Raw genomic sequence first — 27,457 nt, forward strand, 5'->3', positions numbered from 1 at the left:
TGGAGGGGGGAGGCTGTCCCGGAGGATGATGAGGAGTAAAATGATAGTATTGATTCACTAAAAAGTCATCATTAGTTAATATATTTATATGCATAAAGATTTATTGATTTATTAAGGGGTTAAAAAAAATATTAGCAATTTGTACTTGACAAATAAATAAACAAACTAATTAAATAACAGCATTCTCAGCACAAAAAAAGTCTCTAAACACATTTGTGTGTAAAGCAAATTCTGTCATACATTTTTTTCTCATGCTAAAGTTTCTGTAGCGGTTAAATTCACCATTTAAAAAAAAAATCATTTTTAAAGTGCTATGTAATGTTCCAAAATGGATGAAAAATAAATGTACAAGGCAGGTATTCTGGTACATCGCCCTAAAACCTGGAAAATAATTATCTTATACAGAATCACTCGTCTTTGTAGTGAAACAAAACTGGAATAATAATACAGCTAAGTTTAGAATAAGTTTAAAGTAGTTTTCATTAACAATCTAACTAAAGAAAATAAGCTCTTGGCAATTTCCTACACAGGAAAAAAGAAAACCGCAATAATTACTGTTTGACTTCTGAAAGATATTACAGGATTTAACATCTGCATCAACAATAAATATTAACTGTACTCGAGCCCCATTACAAGGTAATGCAAATGCATGACAATAAAACAATAATAAATGTTGACACTACAGAGGCCTGAATGAAAAATATGTAACACACACATATATATATACAGTCTTTAGGATGGTATAATTACACATTAACACTCATAACAAAATGCAGTTGCCTGCATGAATGAATAAATCCCAATGGATGTCACAGAACCTCACAGTGAACTTTGGGATATAAGATCATTTTCTGTAAACAGTATGATTTGTAAAATAAATTATTATTTACACAGTGAATAAATAATTAATATGATAAATGAATCATTGTTAAGGACAGGCATGAGAACGGGTAGTGCGTTTAGACATTAGCGAAGGTCATTCTCCTCATCTTGAATGGTCTTCTTGATTCTCAGTAACATGGTGGTCTGCCATTGATCAAGTCTTGAGATTGAGTCAAATTCTTTGATCTATAAATAACACACAAAACAATTAATTCAGTACACTGCATGGTTTGACTCAATAGTTTGTGGTCATACTATTGAAAACCCAGCAAAAAGTCCCAGTTTTTTTGTGATTCACAAATGTTTACATGAATATAACAAAATTCTATGAAAATATAACCTTGATATCTTTATTATTGACTGAGTACGGTCATGTCAAAGGTTGAAATCAAATCAACTTTGATGCCAAACTTTGATCATCTCATCATTGTGAGACCTGGATTTCACGAACAGGATCACCTTTAATAAATGAAAGTTTATATGCAGATAAAATGTATTACATATAGGGGGAACTTACAGCCTCAGTATATGCATCAATGTTCTGTTCGTCATGTGCATCAAGAAGCTTCTGTTTAAAGTAAAATGCATGAAGGGTTACTTTTGTATGAAATGTCATCCCTGCATATTTCCAAAATAATAACAGGAAAATCCATCAATAGTGAAAACAGAAAACAAAATGCAATCCAACTCAAATAAACTATAATATCAAAAACATACACTGCAAAAAATGACTTCCTTACTTAGTATTTTAGTCTTGTTTTTAGTACAAACATTTTCTTGAAAAAAAAAAAATCTGCCAATGGGGTAAGCATGAATTAAATGTTTAAAGGAAAACACCACCGGTTTTCCAAATTTGCTATGTTCTTACCTCAACTTAGACGAATTAATACATACCTATCGTTTTTCAATTGGTGCACTTTATCTTGGTACAGCGCGTCGTGACTGTGTTAACATTTAGCCTAGCCCCATTCATTCCTTAGGATCCCAACAGGGATGAATTTAGAAGCCACCAAACACTTCCATGTTTTTCCTATTTAAAGACTGTTAACATGAGTAGTTACACCAGTTGGTATGTTAGCACAAAATAAAACATGGCAATTTTTAAGCAATAAAAAATGATAACTATATTGTATGGCGGTAGAACACTTAGTTTGCAGAACTTCGACCTCGGGCGCCGGAGTAATGTTGAAGGAAATTTGAGAGAAAGGGGGGAGTAGTCAGGACTGATGATGTTACTGCGCGCCGAGAACGAAATTGTATCGCCACGTTTTATTTTGTGCCACCATACTTAAGGGTGATTTATAGTCGTGCGTAGGTCCTACGCCGTAGCTACACCGTAGGCTATCCGTAGCCTGTGCGTAGCTCTGCGTAGCCTGACGCGCACCTCACAAAATTTTTAACAGCGCGTCACATCTACGCGGACCGCAAGCGCTGTGATTGGTCCACAAGAACCCCTCCCGTCAGGTAAAAAAACTGCGTCATAGGTATTTCCGTTTGTGACGGTGAAAACAAAGATGAGCCAAGTTGAGGAGTGATTTAACTCAAACTGCATCAAAAGTCGCTGTTTATTTACTTCCATCATTGCTGGTCTTCTCAAATTATGCACAACAAGTTGCTGTTTGTGGGTTAACTTGCTTAGCTTCTTCTTCTGTGACGACTTCTGCTGCTACTGTGGTTACACGCCTGGTTACTGCCTACCAGCGGTCTGCGGGTGTGTTTGCATGTCGATGCGGATGACGACGCAAAAGTATAAATAAAAACCGACGTGGAACCTACGCTGTCTTGGCTACGCCGTAGGACCTACGCATGACTATAAATCGCCCTTTACTCTTGTTACTCATGTAACAGTCTTTAAATAGGGAAAACATAGAAGTGTTTGGTGGCTTCTAAATTAATCCATGTTTGGATCCTAAGGAATGAAAAGAGCTAGGCTAAATGCTAACACATTCACGACACGCCTTACAAAAATTAAGTGCACGTATTAAAAAATATATAGTTTTTTATTAATTTGTCTAAGTTGAGGTAAGAACATAGTAAAATATTGAAAAAGGGTGGTGTTTTCCTTTAATAAAAAAGTTTAAGATTTTTTGCTTACCCCATTGGCAGTTTTTTTGCTTATTTTATGCACAAATTCACTTATTTTTTTTGTCTTAAAACTAGACTTATTTTCTTAGATCATTTTTCTCATCAAGAAAATGCATCTTGGTTTAAGAATTTTTTGATACTTGTACTTAAAACCAGACAAAAATACTAAGTAAGAAAGACATTTTTTTGCAGTGTATGATTGGGAAAAAAAAGAATCAAACCTTAAGAAGTTTGCACTCTCGAGCATCGGAGAATGCAGGAAACATTGCCTCATACCTCTGCACAGCCAACTGCAAAAGAAAACAACAGTTCAACAACTAAAAATTATTTAAACAATCACTATAACTACATTATTATGTCTATATGAATTGTGTAAAGTAATCACCTTGCAGTTGAGCATATCCACACAGAAGTGACAGAGTGCTGCTTTAAAGAAATGATCCTTTGCACCATACTTCAACAGTGTTGTGTCCATCGAATAAGTTCCTATCTAAAAGTTCGGACAGAATCGGTCATGCCAGTCAGTGTGAAGGGTTAAATCTATTTTCATATCAAGCCGTACATACCTGCTCAAATATTTCAGTGGCTTTCTGGTACTGCTCCATCTGTGCTGCATAGATCGCCACTTTAAGCAGACACTTGTTGGCTGCACTAATAACAATGAGATTTTCTTTGATTTATAAGAGTCTGAAACATTTCTGATGAACATTACCTTCCAGAGGAAATATAAAGTCTATTGAAATATACCTGGTGGACTCCTCCCCTTTATAATAATCTGCTGCTTGTTCATAATGAGCCATAGCCTGCAAACAAAAAATTGCCTTGTTGGAGAATAATAGTGATTTTTAAACAATCGTCTTTCAGATAAATCAAAAGGTTTCTTTATAACTTGATTTTAGACTATAAGCTAATATTGCGCTACTGCTCACCTCATGACATTTAAACGGTTAATTCACCCATAAATAGTCAAGATTTTCATCAAATAATAGATCAATAAATGTTAAAATATTTTCTTTTTTTCACCAAACCTGCTTAAGTTAATTTGGGTTAATTGTTACATGGCTACTTTATTATCTACATGGCTACATATTTATACACTTTTATACATATTTTAATAAAGTTTATAGGGTGGTTTCCTTGACAGGGATTAGCTCAAACCACCTTGTTTATCTTAAGCCAATTAGCCTAGAAACAGCAACTTGTTGTGTATGATTTGAGAAGACCGACAAAGATGGAAGTAAATAAACAGCGACTTTTGTTGCAGTTTGAGTTCAATCACTCCTCAACTTGGCTCCTCTTTGTTTTCATCGTCGCAAACGGAAATACCTATGACGCAGTTTTTTTACATGACGGGAGGGGTTCTGGTGGACCAATCACAGCGCTTGCTGCCGCGTTGAACTGACGCGGTGTTAAAATTTTTGCGAGGTGCACGTCAGCCTACGCACAGGCTACAGATGGCCTATGGCGTAGAACTTACGCACGACTATAAATCGGACTTTACTGTGACGTTTTCAAACGTTGGTTTTCAGGTCCCCAAAATACCTTGGTTGTGTAAATGAACGACCAAATGAATAAATCGTTTACTAGTGTTAGTACAGCACAAGTCAAACAGACTTTGATTTTGTAATACACTTTGCATATTTTTTAAAGCTTGATAAGATAAGGTCACCGTCGTTTCCCATTGTAAACAGAAAAATGAAAACAAAGCGTATGCCTTGTAATGTGGCATTCACACCAGACATGGAAGAGGCAGCAAGCGCGAGTGATTTACAACGCAAAAACGCGAATAGGCATCCTGCGGCATGGTACGCGCGAATTGCGCAGTGCGAATCGCGCGCAACGTGCGAATTGAAAGTGTTGCTGTGGGAAATGCACGAGTTGAAAAATCTGAACTTGGGCGGATTATCGCGCCATGTTAACCAATCAGGAGCTTGCTCTAATGGTAATGTGATTACAGGGAGCAAGTGGAGTTGCCGAAGCCCCTCCCATGACACAAATTTCCACGTGAATGACTAGAATTTTTTAGGGGCGAATGAAGCGACTAAAGTCAAAATGTTAAAGCGCCCAACTCCGCGTGAATAGCACGTTTTTGCCGCCTCTACCGTGGCTGGTGTGAACACCACATAACTTGGCATTCATACCATATGCGGAAGAGGCGGCAAGCGCGAGTGATTTACATGTTAAGTCAACGCAAAGATGCAAATAGGCATCCTGCAGCACAGTACGCGTGAATTGCGCAGTGCGAATGACGCAGTGTGGGCGTAACGCACAAATTGAAAGTGTTGCCGTGGTAAATGCGCGAGTTGAAAAATCTGAACTTGGGCGGATATTCGCGCCGCATTAACCAATCAGGAGCTTGCTCTAATGGTAATGTGATTACAGGGAGCAAGTGGAGTCGCCGAAGCCCCTCCCATGACGCGAATTTCTGCGTGAATGACTAGAATTTCACGCGTGAATGAAGCAAGTAAACTCAAAATGTTCAAGCGTCCAACTCCGCGCGAATGGTACGTTTTTGCCGCCTCTACCACGGCTGGTGTGAATGCCACATAATGAGTGATTTACATGTTAAGTCAACGCAAAGACGTGAATAGGCATCCTACGGCACGGTACGCGTAACATCACTAATAGAGCAAGCTCTTGATTGGTCAACACGGCACGAATATCTGCCAAAGTTTAGATTTTTCAACTTGCGCGCTTCCCGCGGCAAAGCTCACTTCACGCGAACGCGTCTTCCACACCAAACGCGCCGCGCAATTCGCACTTACCGCGCCGCTGGATGCCTATTCGCTTCTTTGCATTGACTAAACATGTAAATCACGTTTGCCGCCTCTTCCACGTCTGGTTAGTGTGCCTAACACTTTAATACTATAACATGTACTTGGATTTTTATATACACCACATTCCACTCACCTTTTCTATGTCCAGTAACTCAGACTCATAGATTTCAGCAATAGATATGTGGTGTTTTGCTGCCATATTGAAACGCCCCTGTGTAAACAAATGATAAAAGTAATCATTAAAATCTCAGTCTCAGTTTAAAAGACAAATAAAATCTCATTGTAACAAATGTGATGATTAAGTAATTATGTGCTTTATAGCAATACCCTTCTATTGTTTTCTCACCATATCTGTGTAGATGTCCTTGGCCTCACAGAAACAAGTTATGGCCTCTGCATAGAGATATAAAAAGTTAAAGGCGGGGTGCATGATCTCTGAAAGCCAATGTTGACGTTTGAAATCACCTAAACAAACACGCCCCTATCCCAATAGAATCTGGACCTTCATTTGATAGACCTGCCCCACACATACGCAACCCAGGCAGCGATGTCAGTTAGTAGACACACCCCTTACTGCTGATTGGCTCCAAGTGTGTTTTGGTAGACGGCCCGACTCAAAAATCATGCACCCCGCCTTTAAATATAATAATCGTAAACATTAGAGAGCTGCAGACATGAGAACCGTACCTTGAGGATCGACCTTCTTGTAAGCGTTGCCAGCATCAATGAAGTTCACGGCTGCATTGTGCTTGCTCTGCACTTTCAAATGCAATTTTGCAGCTTTGCAGAAAGCATCTCCTGCAGCTTAAGAAATAAAGCAACAGTGCACATGACACACTGCTTTATAAAGGCCGAGATCGGTGCAAAAGTTGTCACGTAACATACCACTCCAGTTCTTTGCCATCTTGAACATGTTGGCAGCTCTGACATACATGTCACAGGCCTCCTCGGCCTTGTCGGAACTCCTGTAATGAACAAAGGGGGTTAAGGTTCACTGGAGAGTCAAAAAAAACTGCAGCCGCTAGGCGGCGCTGTTAGCGTCTCCCATCTCCGCTCGGCCAACGTGTTAGCAGAGTTGATATGGACAACATGAAGAAAGAGGAGGAAGAAACGTGCGTGAAAGTCCAGGCCCGACATTGCTCGGTGGCCTGGAAGTACTTTATCAAAAATGACGGCAAAGGCACCGTGTTTTGCAAACTGTGTAAGACGACTTTTAAGTTCTCCTCAAATACAGCCAACATGATCAAACACCTGAGAGTGAGACATCGACTCAACATCCCTGCTGTCGCCAGCGGTGGAGAGAGACTGTGTGCGGAAGAACCAGCGCACAGCAGCAATGGTAAGTTTGCAAAGTGTTTGACAATTACACCGTATTAATATTTTTAAGTAGACGAATAAGTCAACAGAATAGGGAAAACTACAGTTGTATGCATTCATGTATGCCATGTGAGGCTACTTGGCTAGCTGACTGATTTTGCTTTAATTTCGAACCAATTTATATGACGTCAAACACTTCTGCTGGAGACTGACAGTGTACGCAACGTGATATTAGAAATTTTGCAATAGTGCTGCTGAAAATGCGACTAATCGACAGTAAAAACATTGCTTGACCCAGGATTAAATTAGCTTTTTATATTTGATTTACAGGAATTCCTCACTGTGATCGCATTCATATTGCAGGACAACAAATGTCAAATTTGAAGATTTACCCGAAAAACACTCCAAACAACGAATGCGACGTTTTCGTTTTTTTGTCCGCCTCAGCCATGATGGCCATAGCTTCCTTTTCTTTTCCAGAATAATCCATTTTGTCAGTTCAGATGTGGACTGGACCGTGTGGAAGATTATATCCAAGCAAACCCGATTCGTATACCGCGTGATCGACTTATTTTGTTTTATTGACACATCATGCGGAAATCGGAAGTAAACTTAATGAAACGTAAGGGAGTGTGGTAAAATAGCGAATTGCAGCATACCCGTCTGTCAAATCAGCTGTGCGACATTTAAACTGTGGCATGTTACGACAAATTTGCGGTTTTAATTAGATAATAGTTATACTTACACATGTAATAAATGTTACTTATTAGTTACAAACCCATATTGTGGAGATTTTTCGCTCGTGGAGCTGTTCAGAGATTATCCTCGGTCCCTAGTTGCCACTTAGCTTAGCACATCCCGTTTGTAGGTCACAGGCGCACATGAATAAGAGGGCTTTTACGGGTCACACACAAGGTATTTTATTCATTTCAGGACACAACCAAACATTTATGCGTGTATGCATTTGCGATTTTAAGTCAGTGTTGCATTTTGTCGCGTTAGTGGAAATATAACAAGGGTTGAATGTAGATGAAACGCTCGTTGCTTTTGCCCGGAAGAAATTGATTCATTGATGCTAAGACGTTGGGTATAAATATGCGTGGTTTTTATTTTATAGCCAAACGCTGTTTTTTTTTTTTTACAAATGTGACTAACCGTGAAATCAAAATTTTAATAAATGGTTATTTTTTTCTACATGTTTCAAGTTAGCGCACAATATTTTGAGTGCACGTTAAATTATTAGCACTGTACTGCAGCATGGCACGCTATAATAAATCTGAAACAAAAGTTCATTTATTTACTATTAACTTACCTCACATGCTGTTTTTATGACCTCGTACTAACTTTGAAACTAATAATGTAATGTTTGTATTTTTATTTTATAATTTAGATAATTTGTTTGCTCAGACCATGTATATAAATATGCGAAGTCCCCGCCTCCACTGTTGCGACCATAGTATAAAGGCTAGATGTCTCGCCCGCGCTGCTGGCCAATTGAGTGGAACGTCCGCATTTTGGCGGCCATCTTACCACAGGGCGCTCGCTCACTCCTAGCATTGAGTTTTAATGATGCAGGTACTTTTAAATTACCATAACTTGCTTAATTTTTTACCGATTTTCAAACGGTTTGGTTTGTTATAAACGTCAAAGATGTAACTATGACACTGCATACCTATACTAAAAATAAATAAAAAAATTCATGAAACATGTCAAAGCATCCAGAATTATAGCCACGTTAATAACGTTTGTAAAAAAACCAAACCGTTTGAAAATCGGTAGAAAATTGAGAAAGTTATGGTCATTTAAAAGTACCTGCACCATTAAACTCAATGCTACGAGTGAGCGAGCGCCCTGTGGTAAGCTGGCCGCCAGGTGATGCCATTAGGGACTCAGCGGTAAGACATCTAGCCTTTATACATATCTATGGTTGCGACACTTTAGACCATAGATATAAATGTAAATAGATGTTACATTCCGCAGTTTCAGACACATTCAATTCAGTTTGATTTATATAGCGGTTTTTACAATTGTTCAATTGTTCTAAAGCTTTACATGAATAAAAACAGATTAATCCGTACTTGTGAACAAAGTATTAATGTAATGCAGGGCTATTCAAATCTTACCCTGGAGGGCCGGAGCACTGCATAGTTTAGCTCCAACCCTGATCAAACACACCTGAGCAAGCTAATCAAGGTCTTCATGATCACTAGAAAATCACAGGTGGTTAAGTTTGATTAGGGTTGGAGCTAAACTATGCAGTGCTCCGGCCCTCCAGGGTATGAATAGCCCTGATGTAATGTATAGATGGTTTCATTGGACGCATGTGCGTTAGTGATGGAAGAAACAAAGCTTTTCGAAGCTTTGAATCAATTGAACTAGGGATGCTAAACAATTAATCGCGATTAATCGTTAGCAGAATAAAAGTTTTTGTTTACATCACATATGTGTGTAAACTGTATAATAAATATGTATATATATATATATATATATATATATATAAATATATATAAATATGAACACATTCATGTATAATTTTAAGAAAAAAATTGTATATATTAAGTATTTATATATAATAAAAATTATACATAAATATACAAATGTATATACACATGTAAACGTTTCTAAAACATATACATGCATGTGTGTACATTTATTTATACAAAGTTGTTATACACAGTTCACATACATATATGATGTAAACAAAAACTTTTATTCTGCTAACGATTAATCGCGATTAATCGTTAAGCATCCCTAAATTGAACCAATTGCTTCGTAAATTAATTCAGTTTTTCGAAGCGTTCCAAAAACAGTTTTGACATAATGAAGCCTCGTTTGCTAAAATCACGTGACTTTGGCCAGTTTGAAACAAGCTCCGAACCAATGATTCGAAACAAAAGATTCGTAAATGTTACGAAGCCTCACGAAGCATGCTTCGAAATTGCCCATAACCGTGCGTAGTCACGGTTATGCAGCTTTCAAACAGGACGCGGTGTGCGTTGCGCTATTAAACCCATTCATTTTAATGGCTTGCGTGGCGCGAGAACAGTTTGTTGTTGCGTTGACCAAAGCCCCAGCGGAGTGGTCAAAATTCAAAATAGTTCAAGTTAACTGCGCTTGCCGCCGAACTATTTTGAATTTTGACCTCTCCGCTGGCACTTTGGTCAACGCAACAACAAACCTTCCTCATGTCGTGCAAGCCATTGAAATTAATGGGTTTCATAGCGCGATGCACACCACGTCCTGTGTGAAAGCCGCATTATAGTTGCGATTAATCGTTATGCCACCCTACCTGCACCTGAAGTATCACAGAAGTAGAACATTATGAAAACTGTATTTATTATGGTTAAAGCTGTATAATGTGATCATGACATTTCATAAAATGTTATGTTGATATTATATAATTGAAAAATAATTAAAATCCTAGTGTAATCATTACATTTTTTTATTACAGAAATGAATCACCAACATCCAAAGTGTCCTGGAAATCTTGGCCCACCAAACCTTAGAAGGAGAATGGAGCGTTTTCTGCCCTTTTCCGATCGGCGGACATCAAAAGTGTGGAACCACTACACTCAACTGAGCCTGTATCGCGTCGAGTGCAACCATTGTAAGAGGCAGCTTTCCTTTCACAACAGCACCACTTCCATGAGAGAACACCTAGGACGAAAACACAGCATTTGGGATGGAGCGGTTCCACCTCACAACACCGCAGACGTCTCCGCCCCTGAACCGTTACATCCTCACATAAGTCAGAGCGGTTTACATGGTAGCAGACCGGTTGCATGTAGCATTGCGGGCAATGCGTTGAATGCTACATTTCAGCCAATGTTACCCATCACCGTAAAAGAGGAGCAGCAAGAGATTTCGCTACCCGAGATGGCTGAAACCAAACCCGCTTGTGCAGTTGGAGGCAGTGCTTCTACGTCTATCGCCCTTCCCCACCAAGATACAGATATGAACTGCCTAATGTATAATTTTCCTTCTGGGGAGATGAACAGCACTAGTGGAACCAGTGGTAACCGCAGTAGCACGAGAGCATGCAGTAACAAGCGAGCGGAGGTGTTAACCGATCTTATCTTGGTGATGGTATTCAGAGACCTTCAACCATTGTCTGTGGTGGAAGACAAGGGATTCAGACTCTTACTGAGTTGCTTAGAGCCCAACTATCCTGTGCCATCTCCTTCGCTGCTTGGCAGCCTACTTTGGCATCGCTACCATAATCTCAAACAGTTCCTCCAGCAGCAACTTCAAAACAGTTTAGCCCCTCACTGTCTCACCCTCTGCGTTGAGCATTGGCGTTCCATAGAAGGATGTGGGGTTGGAGGTGATGGTCGACTGTACGTTACGGTCAGTGCACATTTCGTAGACTCTCAATGGCACCTGGCACGCTGTGTGCTGGAGACCCTTCCGATACCAGGAGTCAAAGAAAACAAAATGTCTCAAAGAGGCCATGCAAGATTTGCAGATACCTTGAAGGCAGTACTGTCCAATTTCCAGCTTCCGGAGAATTTCGTCTTTTGCGTTGTGCACGACACCCCCTGTGGAACGGAATCCAGCGGGATCGAAAAGAACACAGCCATTGATTCTGAATATCAACAGGAATTTGCCGGACCCAGCCATCCGCCTCCCAGTAATCTCCCAAAGGGATGGGCGCCTCTACTTTGTGCAGGACAAGCCCTGAAACTCTGCGTCCAGGAAGGACTTTGCGTCGAAACCGTCAGACAGACTCTTTCGGATGCCCGTGCCATCGTCTTGCATTTTCAGCATGATGCGAATGCTGCCACGGCACTGAGCCAGAAAGCAGAGGCAGTTAACAAAGAATCCACGTGCCTGGTTTTGAACGACCCAGGCCGTTGGACCACTGCCATTGAGATGTGTGAGGGTCTACTTGAGCTCAAATGGGTAATAAGCTCAGTATTAGAAGAGCAAAAGGTAGCGTCAAACCTGGCAGATCACCAGTGGCGTCTTATACACGAACTGGTCCCGGTGCTTAAAACAGTTCGTATTGCAGCATCGTTTTTGAGTGAGGACATCAACGGCCCCATCTCGGCCCTGATGCCGTGTCTTCAAGGAGTATCCAGGCTTCTTGGACAGAAAATAGCAGAGTGCAGCTGTCCTGTAGTGAGAGGAGTTATGGAGAGAATTCGTGCTGGTATGGACAAATGTTGGAGTCTTAGCGATGAAGATGCTCTTTTGGACAGTCCAGCTGTACTCTCTTCGTTTCTGGACCCGCGCTTTAAAGAGTTGCGCTTTCTCAGCCCACACGCCCGCAGCAAGCTGCACGACAAGGTGAAAGAGCTCCTGTCTGTTCAAGCTTACTCAAGCGAAGAAAGGATCCAAAGTGTAGAAATGGAGGAACCTGTTGATGAACAAGATGAACCTGCAGTTTTTGGATTAGATGACCCCTTGCCGATGCCTCCGATAGCTTCTTTGGATTCTCCTGAATCGTGCGGCTCCGCAGATGAAGGTGACGGCTTTGAGCTGCAACCGAGCGAGCCCTCTGTTGCTATATCATCTCCCGAACACGCCAACGATTGCGCGCTTGAGGTCGACTCACCCTTCAAAGCCATCAGCGAAAGTAAAATACCTTCTAGTGGAACCAGGGCGAGATCTCCACTGCGAGGAGATTCGCAGCTTAATTCTCGCGTACGGATGAGTCCTCTACCGCAGAGCATGTATGATATTCTTCTGGGAGAGGACCCAACAGAACGAATGCCCGAGATTCACCAGCAGCTGGAAAATTACATAGCGGAGCCCCTCTGCAGACGCAGCCTCTCGCCTCTGCATTGGTGGCGCAACAAGGAACATCGCTTCCCCGCTGTGGCCAGACTGGCACGAAAATATCTGTCCATACCCGCAACTGCTGTTTCTGCCGATCAGGCCTTTGCCGCCAAGGAATCTCCGGTGACCCAAAGAAGGGCCACTTTGGGATCTAAACACCTTGACCATATTTTATTTCTCCATCAGAACACCGATTATGCAGATCTGTTAAAAGTTGGGCCATCCAGACGAGAAACTGACCAAAGGAACAGTGTCAGTGTAAATCAAAGCAGAGACAGTCTTTACCAGACTCTAGTGTCATATGAAAGTAAAGTTCGTGTGCCTGAGGACTCGTGATCGTGGTTATAAATGTATACACTGTGTAATATATACTTGCAAATGTGCATTTGAACTACATAATCAAAAATTATCCTGAATGACCAATAGTGGTTTTACTAACACTATAGACCTGTAGAGTAAATGGTAAATGATAAACTCTACGACTGTGATCGTTACTTGGATTATTTGATTCCTATTGCAGCCTTAAACACAAACATAACTGCTGTACAAAGAATTTGTGACACTAACAAGGGGTCATGATCTGAGAATTGAAATTCCCCTCGATCTTTTGATAGTTTGGAGGTCCTTATACTTATACGTATAAAATATCCTTTAAGCTACCCAGTCTCATGTGGATGCGTATAAATAGTGAAAACTTGTGCAGTACAGCACGCCATTTTAAGTGAACGGGAAGGACTGGCGCCTATGATATTTACTTAAAATGGCGCATCTTTTTTTGACGCTTAATGTATTGGTTATTCACTTTTTTCTGTTTTCTTTGTTTTAACAATTTTCGCTTTGGTTTAAGCCATGGTCGCTTGGAGTTGGGGTTAGATATGGGGTTTGGATGTCAATTTTTGTATAAAAAATTAGTTTGAACCCTAAACCCAATAGAAAATGGTAAAAAAAGAAAAACATTGAGAAACCAATACATAAAACGACAAAAAAGATGCGCCGTTTTAAGTAAGCGGGAAGGAATTTGGCTTATGTATTGCACAAGTTTTCACACTTCGTGCTATTTATACGCATCTCCGTGAGACTAGGTTCCTTTAAAGGGATAGTTCATCCAAAAAAGAAAATTCTGTCATCATTTTCTCATCCTCATGTTGTTTTAAACCTGTATGAATTTACATTTTTTAAAGAAAACAAAATAAATTTAGATAAATGATGGTAAGCACACATCTGCCTTAACCATTGACTTCCATAGTAGGAAAAACAAATATGATGGAATTCAATAGGTACCGTCAACTGTGTGCTTACCATCATTTATCAAAACATCTTCATCATCATTTATCACAATAATTCCATAATATTTGTTTTCCTACTATGGAATTCAATGGTTAAGGCAGATGTGTGCTTGCTTACCATCATTTGTCAAAATATATTTTTTTGTGTGTGTGTTCATCAAAATTCATACAGGTTTGTAACAACATTAGAGTGAGTACAGAATTTTCATTTTTGGGTAAAACAATCCCTTTAAAGTTTGACATGTTCAACACTGTTATAAAAACAAGTGTTTTAAATCCACAAAGCCTTTTTGTTTTTTATAAGGTCTAAGGATTTGCAAAAGCATTATCATGTGACTAATGTAGATACTGTTTTACTGTTAAAAAATCGTTTAAAGCTAGGGTAGGCAATATTTTTAGGTTCATTTTGTATCTCAGGCCTATAAAATGTTTATCCAATCATTCGGTCTGATCTTGGCATACTCTCGTGATGCTTGCAGTGTGTGTTCAGGTTTTTGGATGAGGCGCTTGGCTTTGGATAGAGCTCAGAAAAGAAAAGTGCCCAGACAGCAGACCGGTACCGCACCGAGTCCACACTGTATCCGTAATCTTCGGGCCAAATCTGCAATGGATCTGGTCCGGAGTCGTATGCTGTCTGGGTGGGATCATTTCCCTTTTTAGCTTTCTAAACTATCTTTGCTTTTACTAACCACTATGAAACTGCCCACCCTAGCTTTTACTCCCTGAAAGCATTTCATAATTGATCTATGTTGTTATCAAGTGTTACAATGTTATTGTCACGTTAAAGTGTTGTAACTTTCCATGGAATGCATTTCAACATTAACCCTCCTCCTTTTGTGTTTGGGAGAGAGTATGAACTTTATTAGTTGTAGTTGTCTTTACTACTTTCAACAGTAGACTTGACAGTGTTGTTGTAAGCAGCATGTTCAGATAAAAGTGTTTTATTAAATACTACTAAAATTGAAGTGCAATGTTTTTTGTTGCATCATACAAACCCAGTGAGGAACTGTTTTTAAGTTCTTGTTTTATTGTGCATTAAATGAAATTGTATAACACAGATTAACAAACGGGAGAATGAGTTTACTCTTTACAAGCATTCTCTCACCTAATTATAATCTGTAACACAGGCTTAATAACAAACCGAACAGAACAAAAACAAAAGAGCAAATGATAAAAAAAACTTTTTGTATCTGGTCAGATGAATTAGGGAACACAGTTTCACTGTTACATAAATCCCAAATGAGTACAAACATTTAACCATTTATTAAAAACAGCTGAACAAGCACGAACAGAAAACCTTTATAAAACCTCTCATACTTGTATCAAAACTTTAATTTTAAATTCTGGTTAAAATATGCAACTAATTTCCAATACATTTGATCATCTGATTTGGATTACGAACTAAACTGCAAACACTTTTTTGGTCTTTGTGGCCTGGAGGTAGTCAGTCTTTGTCCTTAATGAGCTGGAAGTGTGGCTCTTCACATGGACATCTCCACTGTTTGTAAAAGGTAAAATGGTGTAAGAATGCAAATATGCATTAAAAAGCAATTTTCGTATCCTAACTAAAGAACATTTAGAATAATTGGTCTGTGTGGGTCCTTAAACAGGGTTCCCACACCTTAGTTAACTTCAAATTCAAGGACTTTCCAGGTCCAATACCCTCAAATTCAACGACTAAATGTGGGGACACATTTCAAGTGAGAGCAAGGTTAGATTGTATTACCTTTTAAGATACATTGTTACAGTTCCCTTTTGAGGGAACTCGCGCTGCGTCACTGCGGTGACACTTTGGGGACGCCTCCAAGGGTAAGTGTGTCTTAATGTGTATATCAAATTCAACCAATGGTGACGCTTAACAACAAAGACAGGGTGCCAGGGAGTATATCGCTATCTGAAATATTGCTAAATGGGAAGTATGGCAATTGGCAAGGGAGACTCAGCGTCTCGTTCCCTTCTCAGTGAACAACAGTTACATAAGTAACCCAAGACGTTTACATTTGTCAAACACAAATAAACTATGCAAAAAAGCATTTTGGTATGAATCAACATTCGCAGACAGAAGATATAAGCATTTAAAGTGAACAGTTTAGCACGTGTGCTTAAAGAGCTAGAAATTTTATGATATTATCCTACACTACACAGGGAATAATATGGATTTTTTTCTCCAGAAAACTTCTAGCATAAAATAGATTCAAGCACTTCCAATGACCTGTATTGATGTATGTATATTTTCAAAAACTTCCGGGGCCTTGAATTTTTTCACCCAGATTCACCCACCTTCAAGGACCCGTGGGAACCCTGCTAACACCCCAATATACTGATGGTGGACACTATACTGTCATAAAGCACCATCCTTCAGATGAGACGTTAAACCAAGGTCCTGACTCTCTATGGTCATTAAAAATCCCAGGATGATCATCGAAAAAATTTATGATATATTTGAGTTGTATCAGCTTTGTATTTATGTGTTGATCAGTTTGATCAAAGTAATACCATCTGTATCCTGAGTGCTCATGACTTTGAAGTCTTTGCACTTATTTATTGGACAGTTTATCATCACGCAAATTTTATAATCGAGACAGCCCTATCCTAAAGTTTGTCATATTTTGGTGAAGGTAAGATGATGTAAAATGTGTGACCCTACTGTGAAATTCAGATATTGATATTTTCTTACCCCCCTACTTTGAACTATTAGAAAGTCAATGTATTTTTTTCCAAAAGATTTTTGTCACATTTAGTCTCTCTGACCTTCCGAACACTGGACCCTTTAGTGTTTCTCTTTCTTGGGTTGGCTTTAATCCTCTCAGGCAGTGACTCTTGGGAATCTTGGAACACCTTTTGGAAAAAAGCACAATCTAAGCACAAATACCACTCATAATCATCACTACTCGTATAATAACTCAAAATATGTCCATATGCTGAAACATACTGGGGTCTTTTCACCATCTTTTTGATCTGCACCTTGTTCACATTGCTTGAACTTTTTCAGCTTCTTCATGATATAGTAATACTCCACACACTGAGCGACTGATTTAGTTTGTAACTGCAAAACAAACAACTATTTAATATTTGCGAGATTACATCACAATTACATTTACTTTAAATCAATTCATCCAGCATCATCTGTACTATAGTGAAAAACAATACCACGAAAACCTGCACATCTCAAAATATCAAATGAAAATGAATACATTTTTTTTACCAGAAGATGAATTTTATGAAAGTCTTTGCCGTGGTCTTCAAGACCTTTCCTGAATAGTTTCATCTCTTGATCTGTCCAGTGGTCTGACCCTGTCAATTATAAAGAGCAACATTACATTTATTAGAGACGTCTAAACGTGTCAATTATTAAAGGATTAGTCAATAAATTTTTTTAAAAAAAATCCAGTTAATTTACTCACCACCATGTCATCCAAAATGTTGATGTCTTTCTTTGTTTAGTCGAGAAGAAATTATGTTTTTTGAGGAAAACGTTTTAATGGACCCCAACATTTAACAGTTTTAATGCAGTTTAAAATTGCAGTTTCAAAGGACTCTAAATGATCTCAAACGAGGCACAAGGGTCTTGTCTAGTAAAAACGATTGTCATTTTTGGCAAGAAAAGAAAAAATATGCTCTTTTAAACCAAAACTTCTAGTCTTCCTCCGATCGTGTGACGCGCCAGCGCGACCTCATGTAATACATAATCACGTCAGGAGGTCACGGATGATGTATGCGAAACTACGCCCCAGTGTTTACAAGTGTTGAGAAAGAAGACAGTTCCGACGGTGTTGTATGTTGAATGATAAAAATTAATGTCTTTGTGTCAGTTTATTGTGTAAAATGGTCCGCAAATGTGCGTTTCATATATGTAACACGTGAACTTTTCACTGCATTACGCAATTACGTGAGGTCGCGCTGGCGCTTCAAACAGCCGGAAGTAAGAGAAAAGGTTGTGTTTTGAAAGTGCATATTTTTTACTTTTCTTGTCAAAAATGACAATCGTTTTGCAAGATTCACACCAGCCGCGGTACAGGCGTCAAGCGCGAGTGATTTCAATGTTAAGTCAATGTGAAGACGCCTTGACAAGCGTCTGGAGGTCACGCAGTGCGAATTAGGTGTTTAGCGCTGCACGGTAGATGCGATTCCGCCTTAATGGCGCGAATTGAGCGTTGCAGCCCAAACGTGCAAGTTGAAAAATGTGAACTTTGGCGGAAAAACGTGCCGCGTTAGCCAATCAGGAGCTTGCTCTAGTAGTGACGTGATTACGCATTTCAATGAAGCGAGTAAACTCAAAATGTTCAAATTAGATGCGGTAGACGCAAATTTGATGCCTCGAACGCGCTGGTGTGAACCCACGGTTAGAGTCCTTTGAAACTGCAATTTTAATTTTGGGATCCATTAAAATCCTGGAATGTTTTCCTCAAAAAACATAATTTCTTCTCAACTGAACAAAGAAAGACATCAAAATTTTGGATATCATGATGGTGAGTAAATTATCTGGATTTTTTTAAGTGAATGGACTAATCCTTTTAAAGAAGCTTCTGCTATACCCGTGTAGTGGTAATCGTTCAGAGGGTGCCTGGAGGTCCGAAAATCTTCTCTCATTAAAAGCAAATCCAATGCTGCCTGATGATTGAAAAACAGAACTGTATTAAACGAAACATCCTTAAAACCGAAAGACTCTGTAGAACCAATGAGCTCACCGGGACGTTTCCTTGTACTTCATGAAGGCAGTGGAGGGCAAGTTCGATGTTGGTGCCCCCTCCTTTAAGTGCACTGGAACAGCACAGATCTAACAGGTCTGTGACTGAAGCAGAAATATGAATATTAATACTCAGAAGAGTAAGATTCAGTAGTTTAACTCCTCAATAGCTGGTTTATAAAATTGCTTATTTATTACATTTATAGTTTAACTAAATAACAGCATTTAATTTAAAACTTGACTCGTCTGTAGTGACATCGTGTACTAAGACTGACAGAAAATTAAAAGTTGTGATTTTCTAGGCAGGTATGGTTAGGGACTATACTCTCATTCTGGCGTAATAATCAAGGACTTTACTGCCGTAACATGGCTGCAGCAGGCGTAGTGATATTACGCACTGCCCGAACATAGTTCCCTGCCATTGAAAGTTACTAAGGGGACTATTTTTCGGCTGCTGCGTAATATCATTGCGCCTCCTGTTTTAAAACTCTTTGGTTATTTTTTTAGCGCAATGCTAATGGACTAATCAGATTCAATGGATTATGCTAAGCTATGCTAAAAGTGCTAGCGCCAGACCCGGAAATCGGCTGAATGGATTCCAAAAAGGTAAAAATCAAATGTTTAACTCTAGGGGAGCTGTAAAATGAGCATTTTTTCGAAAAAAGTGGAGTGTCCCTTTAACTTGTCCCTTTTTCTTGACTTTCTTTCTGGAATGTGTTAGTTGCATTGCTGTCAATCGGGGAGTCAGAAAGCTCTCAGCTTTCATCAAAAATATCCAAAATTGTTTTCCTGATGATAAACAAATGTCTTACAGGTGTGGAACAACACAAGGGTAATAAATAAATAAAATTTTATTCTGAAGTGACCTATCCCTTTAAAGCAACACTAAAGACTTATTGCTCTTTGCTCCCCCTACAGGTTAGAAGCGTAATTGTTCATTACCACTGTCGTAAATACTGCAGCAGAGCTGGCTCTGATTGGATTGTAAAGCAAGTTTTTGTAGTTTTCACTCGAACTACAGGACCACTACCCGACGGTTGGAAACTTCTTTAGTGCGGTTTTGGCCGATAGAGGGCTGCAAAGCGAATGTGAAAGTGCCATTCACCCTGTTTTGAGTGGATGAACCATCTAAACTTTTTTGGAAACGTTATTTTAAGATAAAAAAAAACTCTTTGGTGTTGCTTTAAAGGGCACCTGCTATGGCCTTTTTACACGATGTAATATACGTCTCAGGTGTGCCTGTGAAGTTTCAGCTCAAAATACCTCGCAGATAATTTATTATGTCCAAAATGCCCCTGTTGGGTGGGAGCAAAAACGCACCGTTTTAATGTCTGTACCTTTAAATGCAAATGAGCTACACTTTCTTACAAACAGACATGCTTTCAGTTAAAATATCTGATTAATACAGTCTCAGACAATAGTATCTAGTGGAGAAAGTAAAACTCACTGAGAGAGAACCTATGATAATGCAGGACTGTAAGTGGGCAGGGCTTTATCAATGTGACCTCACATTGATAAAAGAATTAAAACAGCATGTCTAATGAGACTGCTTTGGTTAAATGGGAACTAAAAAACAAGGAAGTTTTTTGCATTATTTTGCATTCTTTTGTGAGTTTTTGGTGGGGGAATGTTTATTGGTGTTTCTACCCCTAGTCTGGGTCTTCTTATTGGTAGTGAGATCTTTCCAAGGGGCCCAGACCAGTTGAGCGGGATGTTCTTCATACAACATGTACAGCGTGTCACGGACTGGAGGGATGTTTTCTGCCTGAAAACGCGAACCGATGTTAATCCTCCTAAAGGACATGAGAAAGTAAAAAAAATCAGGTTTATTAATCTGAAAATACATTTAGTTTTACATACTATATCTTGGTCAGTCATATAAGTTGAACGATAATGTTTTTGTAGGAAATTAAATCTAATTGGTTTTGCTAAAACATTTCAGAACTGATGTGGAATGACTCACGGCTTTATGGTGACAACTGAGTTGTCGATTGATAAGGAGACATCATCTGTGGAGATGAGTAGGAAATAAATCATTTAACAAAGCATGAAGTGCTCAGTTTTGAAAACTTTTTTTATACTAACTGTTGAATTAATGAAACTAGTGTTGTGTGATTCTTTTAGGAGATAAGCAAACAAATTGAGATGATGGATTAGTGCTCACTATGGATGGCTTTGCAGACGCTGGATGGAGCTGGGTACTGCTGAAGCAGGGTGTAGTGTGCAGTCCCCAAACGGTAAGGACTCAGCATTGGTGGAGGGGTGTAGGAAGGTGGATGAACTCTGGGGCTCACACATCGCGCTGCCAAATTTGTAGGTGAGCGGAGCTGGCTGGGGTGACCGTCTGTGGCACCACATCTGTGGGAACCCTGGGTTGTATGATCAGTGGTGCATTTTGGGGAGGATATGCAAGGTGGAAGTTGACTTGAGATGGTCAACGGGGCAAGATGACGAGACTTCTTAGAAAGACCTTTACAGGACTGCGGCTTCTGTCCCTAGAGAATTAAAGGTGCCAAAGAATGCATTGAAATGATCTGTTAAATTGTTCTCTGATATCTATATAAAATGATCCAAAGACAGTTTTGCATATCCATTTACAACCCTAGGATTTGCCTTTAGAATGAAATGGTATATTATTACCTTATTTAAAAGGGTCATGAATAATAATGTTGAGCTCTGCTCTGATTGACTGTTTCACAGAGCAGTTAAGTTCAGTAGCTCAGTGTGTGTGTGAACAGATCTCATGTTTGAGTCTGTATCAGACAAAGATACAGATTATGAGTAATAATCAATTGTTTGGTGATAATGGACGTTAATGGACGTTTCTGTGTGGTAAGTTTGTTGTTTTTTTTAGCATGGACCTGCAAAATGTAAGTGCACCGTCAAAGGTAGAACTTCAGCCTAAACGTTAGCATATAGCATTAACTAGTATATAGCGCTAACTCAGGCAGTCACAACTTTGTTTTTAGCATTGTTACAACATTGTAATTAATTTATTGTGTAATTTAATGTTGGGGGCGTACATCTTGACTGTAACGTCACAGTCAGTGTTATGTTGAGATCTGGTCTGTTTTTATATTGGCGCTTTTCCATTGCATAGTGCCCCATGGTTTAAGTCGGGTCAGCTTACCTCAATTTGGCTTGGTTAGCTTTCCATTGAGTTTAGTACACTTCGGAGTGGGAGGGATTATAGGTGTGTCGTTATATTTGCGCTGCCTACTGCTGTGACATCATGCAAGTGAGAGCGTCGTTGTACATTCCCATTAATTCATTTATTTCTCACTCCGCCAAAAAATTTAACTTGGCCGCCACAAATAGACACGTTTCTGTACAAACATGTTGTGTTAATCAACACGCTCCGCTGAGCCTCATTTAAGTTGCATTTAAGCATGTATGTTGACGTGCACATATGCGCGTCTGGAAAAATCTGTTATGGTGTTCCTGATTCTCAACCTGTGGATGTTTTCATCGCTAAAAGGGAGTTTGGGAACTTATAGCAGAGCAGAGATGACAACATCCTCTCTGAAGTCCAGCACAACTGGGGTCCCGCAAGGATCAATTCTAGGACCCTTGTTGTTCAGTCTTTACATTAATGATCTTCCGGCTGTATGCAAAGGTGTAGATATCATCATGTACGCAGATGATGCTGTCATCTATGTAAATGGGAGGGATATGGAGCAAGTGGTCACTAAATTGTCCTCACCTATGGACAAAATAAGTGATTGGCTTAATTCATCTTGTTTAACATTAAATGTTAAACATTGTGTATACCTGCCTGGGGACTGCAGACGGAAAATAGCTTTTGCTAACTCTGGTACAAAACATCTGTTCGAAAGATTAATGTTTTTTGTACATTGTCCCTGATAAATAAACATACTAAATAAAAAATAAAAAACATGTTTGTTTGAGACAGCACAAGCTAGCACTAAGGGAAAGCTAAAGCTAATCTTTTACATTATAGCGATGAGTGAAGATTCTTTCAGACCAATCAGTGATCTACAGTGTTTTCACATCACGTTTTGGTATCAGCCTACATCAATGCAGTTTTACGTTCTATGGCACCTTTATTTTTTTCACTAATATGAGTAAACAGACGTGTTCCTGATCAGTATTCACTGGTAATAATAACTAATATTTAAATATTCACTGTATATTGTTAGTATTACCAGATGTGGGGATGAACTGGAGCTCGAAGCCTTTGTTGGCAAAACTGGAACGGAGACAGGAATGATCAGAGGAGACAGGTTTTTGGTTGTGGATTTTTTTCCTAAAGCACCCTTTTGTCCATCATCCTGTGGCAGAAAATAAATACTTTATGTTTTATCTTCTCTTAACTCTACAGCTAATATGTATCAGATCTAAATATCACCGGCTGTGAAATGTTCTCCTCCATTTTTTCACAGGAGTCATATAAGGACTGCGATCGAGTTTTAGGTGCAGCTGGACTTCTTGTATATGTTCTGTGAAAAAAAAAAACTATAGTCATTTTCAAGTTTTTATTTATTCATTATTACAATTACTCCATTTTCAAACCTGTTACAAGAGTTTTGTTCATTTCTTCTCGGCTTCTTAGTAGACTCCTGCATAATGAAATGCAAATATTAAAACTTCTCTTTATTCTCACAAATGTTTCTTATGTACACACAAATATGAATTTTTTGTACCTTTGGGTTGCCTGGGGATGTGCTGTAGAACGACAATGCTACCTGACTTAATGAGACAAGATGTGGAGAGTCTTCTTGTGAATGTTTAGGCCTGGGCTGAGAAACAGAAGACGCAGGAACATCAGACAGGACTTCCTTGGAGGCCTTACAGCTGTAAATCCTTTTCCTGTTTTTGGGCAAAGCCTCAGAAGAATAGGTACGGATTACATGGCCGGGAGGAGATGGAGGAATTACAGGGTCAGGAAAGTCACTACCAAAATCACTCTCTGGTTCAGGATATAATAAAGGAGAATGAATAACCACAGAAGACGAGTGCCGTTGCTTCAACTTGCTCAAACTGTGTTTCAGCATACCGACGTCCTCGGATGCAGTAGATCTCAAACTTGTGGTAGCTGTCGCTTTGCTTGGTTGAATGAGTAGCAAATCTTCGCAGGGAGATTCAGGTAATTCAGAAGCGCTTTCAAAACCATCCACATTTAATGGAGTATCGACTGCATCGACCTGTGTAACCACAGGCTGTTCTTCAACGCGCTGTCTTTTCGATGAAGCCTCAATTAACATCTCAATTTCTGTGACCTCACAAGATTTACCTGCTGTCAATAATGTCCAACTTTCTCTGCGCTTTTTTGAAAGTTTCACCTGAGGGGGATACTTCCCTTGGGCATTACTGGGACCTTTTGGCATGTGAGGTGGCGAGATGAGGAGATCACTCATATCTCTACTGTATGAATGTTGCGTTGACATTGCATGATCATCCACTGGCTCCCAGTGTGATGCCGGATGGCCAAGAGAAGCAGATATGTTGTGGACCCCATGCCGCATGACACAGTGATTTTTTAGAGAGTTTAGGTTGTTGTAGGTTTTGCGGCAGCCAGAATGAGTACAGCAGTAAGTCTTCTTTTTCTGGTGGGTCAACATGTGGGACATGCTAAAGAGAAACAAAAAGGTAATTACATTGTTAAAAGATTTTTATAAATGATGTTATAACAAACTTTATTCACAAATCCAATATGTATTGTTCAGGAAACTAAATCTGACCCAAAATCACATTGGCTGTCTAAATGAGTCTTAAGATCAACTCAAAAGTGAATCTTATCTGATAAACAGTAATGCAGTAATCTAATGCCAAAAGATTGAACTTTTATAAAGATATACCAACAATATAAGTGGTAGTCTGTTAATTTACATCGATGCAACACATAAAATATCAATATGAGGTACCTTTATTTTGATACTCTCTGCATCCTCATTCGTTGACATAACTTCCATCTATGCATTTCCGCATCGCGTGCATGTTAGTTTATTTTCGTGTGCTGGTGTCAGCAAGTGAATGCAATGCAACAACAAAGTGGTGGTAGCGGCGCAAACTGACTGCTATCGGACATAAATCATGGGTTTGGAAAAATTTTAAGGATGCACCGAATATTCGGCCAAAGACTTTTATCACTGAAACAATACCGCCGAAATGTTGTGATGACGCAAACAGAAACCGCGACCTGCACGTGCTTGTCTAAACTAGCATGCCTGCGGTGTGGACGTATTTCAGTATCCCTGTGTCTCAATTTGTTTCCTATAGCTCATGAGGACGTGAATCATTGTATGGTTTTTATGTGGAGCGACTGTTTATGCTGCGCCGTTTGGAATTCGCCCTCTGTCTGTGTCTGTGCGCGCGTTTAAGGGCACTCAGTAGTGCATACACGGAGAGACGCGTTTCAAAAAGCAAGCGGACATAAAATCTTTCTGTAAACAAACAAAATTATCTCCACAGTATTCTTTTTCTTATAAAAACATTTATGTATAGATTACAGTCAAAAACCAGTCTGTGCTTATTTGGTCTTAAAGAGACAGTAACCTCAATTAACCTACTTAAGTCTGTGTCATTAATGTTAAACAAACAACCCAAGACAAAGAGAAGATCACTTCTGTAGCTCAAAATAATACTAATAATAATAATAATATAAAATTTATACAATAAAGACAGTGCTTTGATTCATTTAATTTGATTTCTGTACCTAATGCTAATTTCAGACCTTAATGTGCAACTTTTCTGTTCTTTTTTATACATGTTTGTAATTTCTTTATTTGTTATTCGATTTTTCCCACCCCTTTTTGCTGTAAAAAATAATTTGATCCGTGCCTCAAAAACTGTAATGTGAACCAAACTGTGATTTTAGGATCTGTCACTCACATCCCTAGTTAAGTAAGTACACAGTCATAGCCATAAATGCAATGGTACTAATAATTGGCATAATTTCTTTTGGTGTTTCAGTTTTCGGGATTGGTTTCCTCTTTTTCGGTGCATTAAGAATTTTAATTTAGGTGCATCCCTAAAAATTTTTATTTGGAAAATGGATTGGACAAACAAACCTTTGCCAGCACCATCTGCAACACTAAAGACAATTTTCCCCCTCATTTATTCTATTTAAAAAGTGTATTTTTTCTTGGTTTGTTGGTGTAAATGTCCCCATTGGGACAGAGATTGTGCCTTTCTCAAAGAGTTTAATTAAATGTTCATGTTATATATTTTAGTTGCATTTGTGAGTTATTAAAAATTTTACTGCTTAACTAGGCACATAATATTAAAGTATCGATAAATGAATCGTGTCGAATCAAATCGGAATTGCATCGAAGCAAAGTTTAATGTACCTGCAATGAACTGTCCGATTGATAACCCTACAACATTGTGATAGCAGTGCAAAAGGTGATGGGTTCAAACCCAAGGAACACAAACACATGTAAAAATGTATTCTAGTGCTTTGCATAAAAGCATGAATGTAAAATGAATGACAGCAACAACAACACACTTGATACTCACAGCTGATCTTGTTTGAAAACTCCATGACAAATGCCACAGGTTTGAAACTTTTGTTGATGTATCAAGAGGTGTTTATTAAGTGCATCGGTGGTCTCAAACTCTTTTTGGCAAATGCTACACTTGTTCATAGAGATGCCTGAAGAGACTTCTGTGTTCCTCCTCTTTGACCCCACATGTGTCAGTAAATCCTCAGGATTAGGATGAACAGAAGCTGTCACCGTGTAATATGTGGCAGTCTTTCGGTTTTCTAGTTAATAAAATATAAATAATCAATTTTGGACATTCAGAACAACACAAGCTGTACATACATCATATACGTTTACAATATATGTCGACATAGTGATAAAAAATAATAAAGTGTAATAATAAAGAATAAATATTCTGCTTACTTGGACCAGACTTTGGTACGATGTAGGTTGCATCTGAGAGACTTTTCATCTCCATCTTTGTGAGATCCTTGTTACAAAGGTGAAACATGCAATAGTTATTTATTTACAAGCATTGCGTAATAACAATACATTTCGACCAAAACATTCGTTAAATTGCACATATTCGTACTAAAATATTTAGTATATTCCTGAAAAAAAAAACATTATTATATTCAAACTAAACGGATGGTAATTTTTGAATGGGTGAATATATTACTGAAGGAAGATTACGCCTTCAACTAAATTCATCACGGTATAAGACATCTCACGTGCAACATCAAATTTTATTTAAATCATTTAAACTCGAACATATCCCGTTCACGTTAACAAAACCATACCTATAATATATTAACACTTTCAGTTATATTGTTGTATATTGTTTAATTTACATTTGTTGAATGATGATGGTGGTGATGGCGCGGAAAAGTGCTAGTGAAGCAACGGATTGATTGCGGTTCTTCGAAAGTGTTCGGTTTAATGAACCGATTCCAAAGAACCGATTCGCTCATATATTTGGCCATGACTCAATTTATTTATTTATTTTATTTGGGGACGGGGTGATTGTGCTGATTTTGCCTGTAGAGCTGTTTTACTACGCTTTATTTATTTATTTATTAACATATTTTCATAAAAATCTGTTAATCAAATCGCAATTTTAATAATTGACTTTATCCTTACGTTTTTTTTGTAATTGTTAAGTTTGTTGACTGAAAAGTGATGAATCTGCTGGGGTTT

General features: G+C 38.8%; 3 protein-coding genes across 4 annotated transcripts; 1 reads left to right on the plus strand and 2 right to left on the minus strand.

Moving 5' to 3' along the window:
* Positions 1–79: 79 nt before the first annotated feature.
* Positions 80–7,653, minus strand: napaa (N-ethylmaleimide-sensitive factor attachment protein, alpha a). Its single transcript, XM_065284201.1, has 11 exons — positions 7,454–7,653; positions 6,630–6,709; positions 6,432–6,548; positions 6,091–6,137; positions 5,878–5,955; positions 3,715–3,770; positions 3,534–3,618; positions 3,353–3,457; positions 3,189–3,257; positions 1,400–1,450; positions 80–1,068 (listed from the first exon to the last, which is right to left on the minus strand). Exons 1-11 carry the CDS (start codon positions 7,549–7,551, stop codon positions 967–969), a joined length of 888 nt encoding a protein of 295 aa, XP_065140273.1. The 5' UTR covers positions 7,552–7,653; the 3' UTR covers positions 80–966.
* On the plus strand, positions 6,716–15,093 carry zbed4l2 (zinc finger BED-type containing 4-like 2). 2 transcript variants are annotated; one of them, XM_065284197.2, is made up of 2 exons: positions 6,716–7,083; positions 10,513–15,093. In XM_065284197.2, the coding sequence occupies exons 1-2, from the start codon at positions 6,825–6,827 to the stop codon at positions 13,176–13,178; spliced, it is 2,925 nt and encodes a 974-aa protein (XP_065140269.1). In that variant the 5' UTR covers positions 6,716–6,824; the 3' UTR covers positions 13,179–15,093. The 2 variants fall into 2 exon arrangements, with proteins under 2 accessions (XP_065140269.1, XP_065140270.1); XM_065284198.1 differs by lacking the exon at positions 6,716–7,083 and adding an exon at positions 7,820–7,976.
* znf541 (zinc finger protein 541) lies at positions 14,278–17,410 on the minus strand. Its single transcript, XM_065284200.2, has 4 exons — positions 17,334–17,410; positions 17,061–17,174; positions 16,880–16,966; positions 14,278–15,626 (listed from the first exon to the last, which is right to left on the minus strand). The coding sequence occupies exons 1-4, from the start codon at positions 17,394–17,396 to the stop codon at positions 15,573–15,575; spliced, it is 318 nt and encodes a 105-aa protein (XP_065140272.2). The 5' UTR covers positions 17,397–17,410; the 3' UTR covers positions 14,278–15,572.
* Positions 17,411–27,457: the final 10,047 nt, after the last annotated feature.

This window comes from Paramisgurnus dabryanus, chromosome 5, assembly GCF_030506205.2.
Source record: "Paramisgurnus dabryanus chromosome 5, PD_genome_1.1, whole genome shotgun sequence".
In the NCBI taxonomy this organism is placed as follows: Eukaryota; Metazoa; Chordata; class Actinopteri; order Cypriniformes; family Cobitidae; genus Paramisgurnus; species Paramisgurnus dabryanus.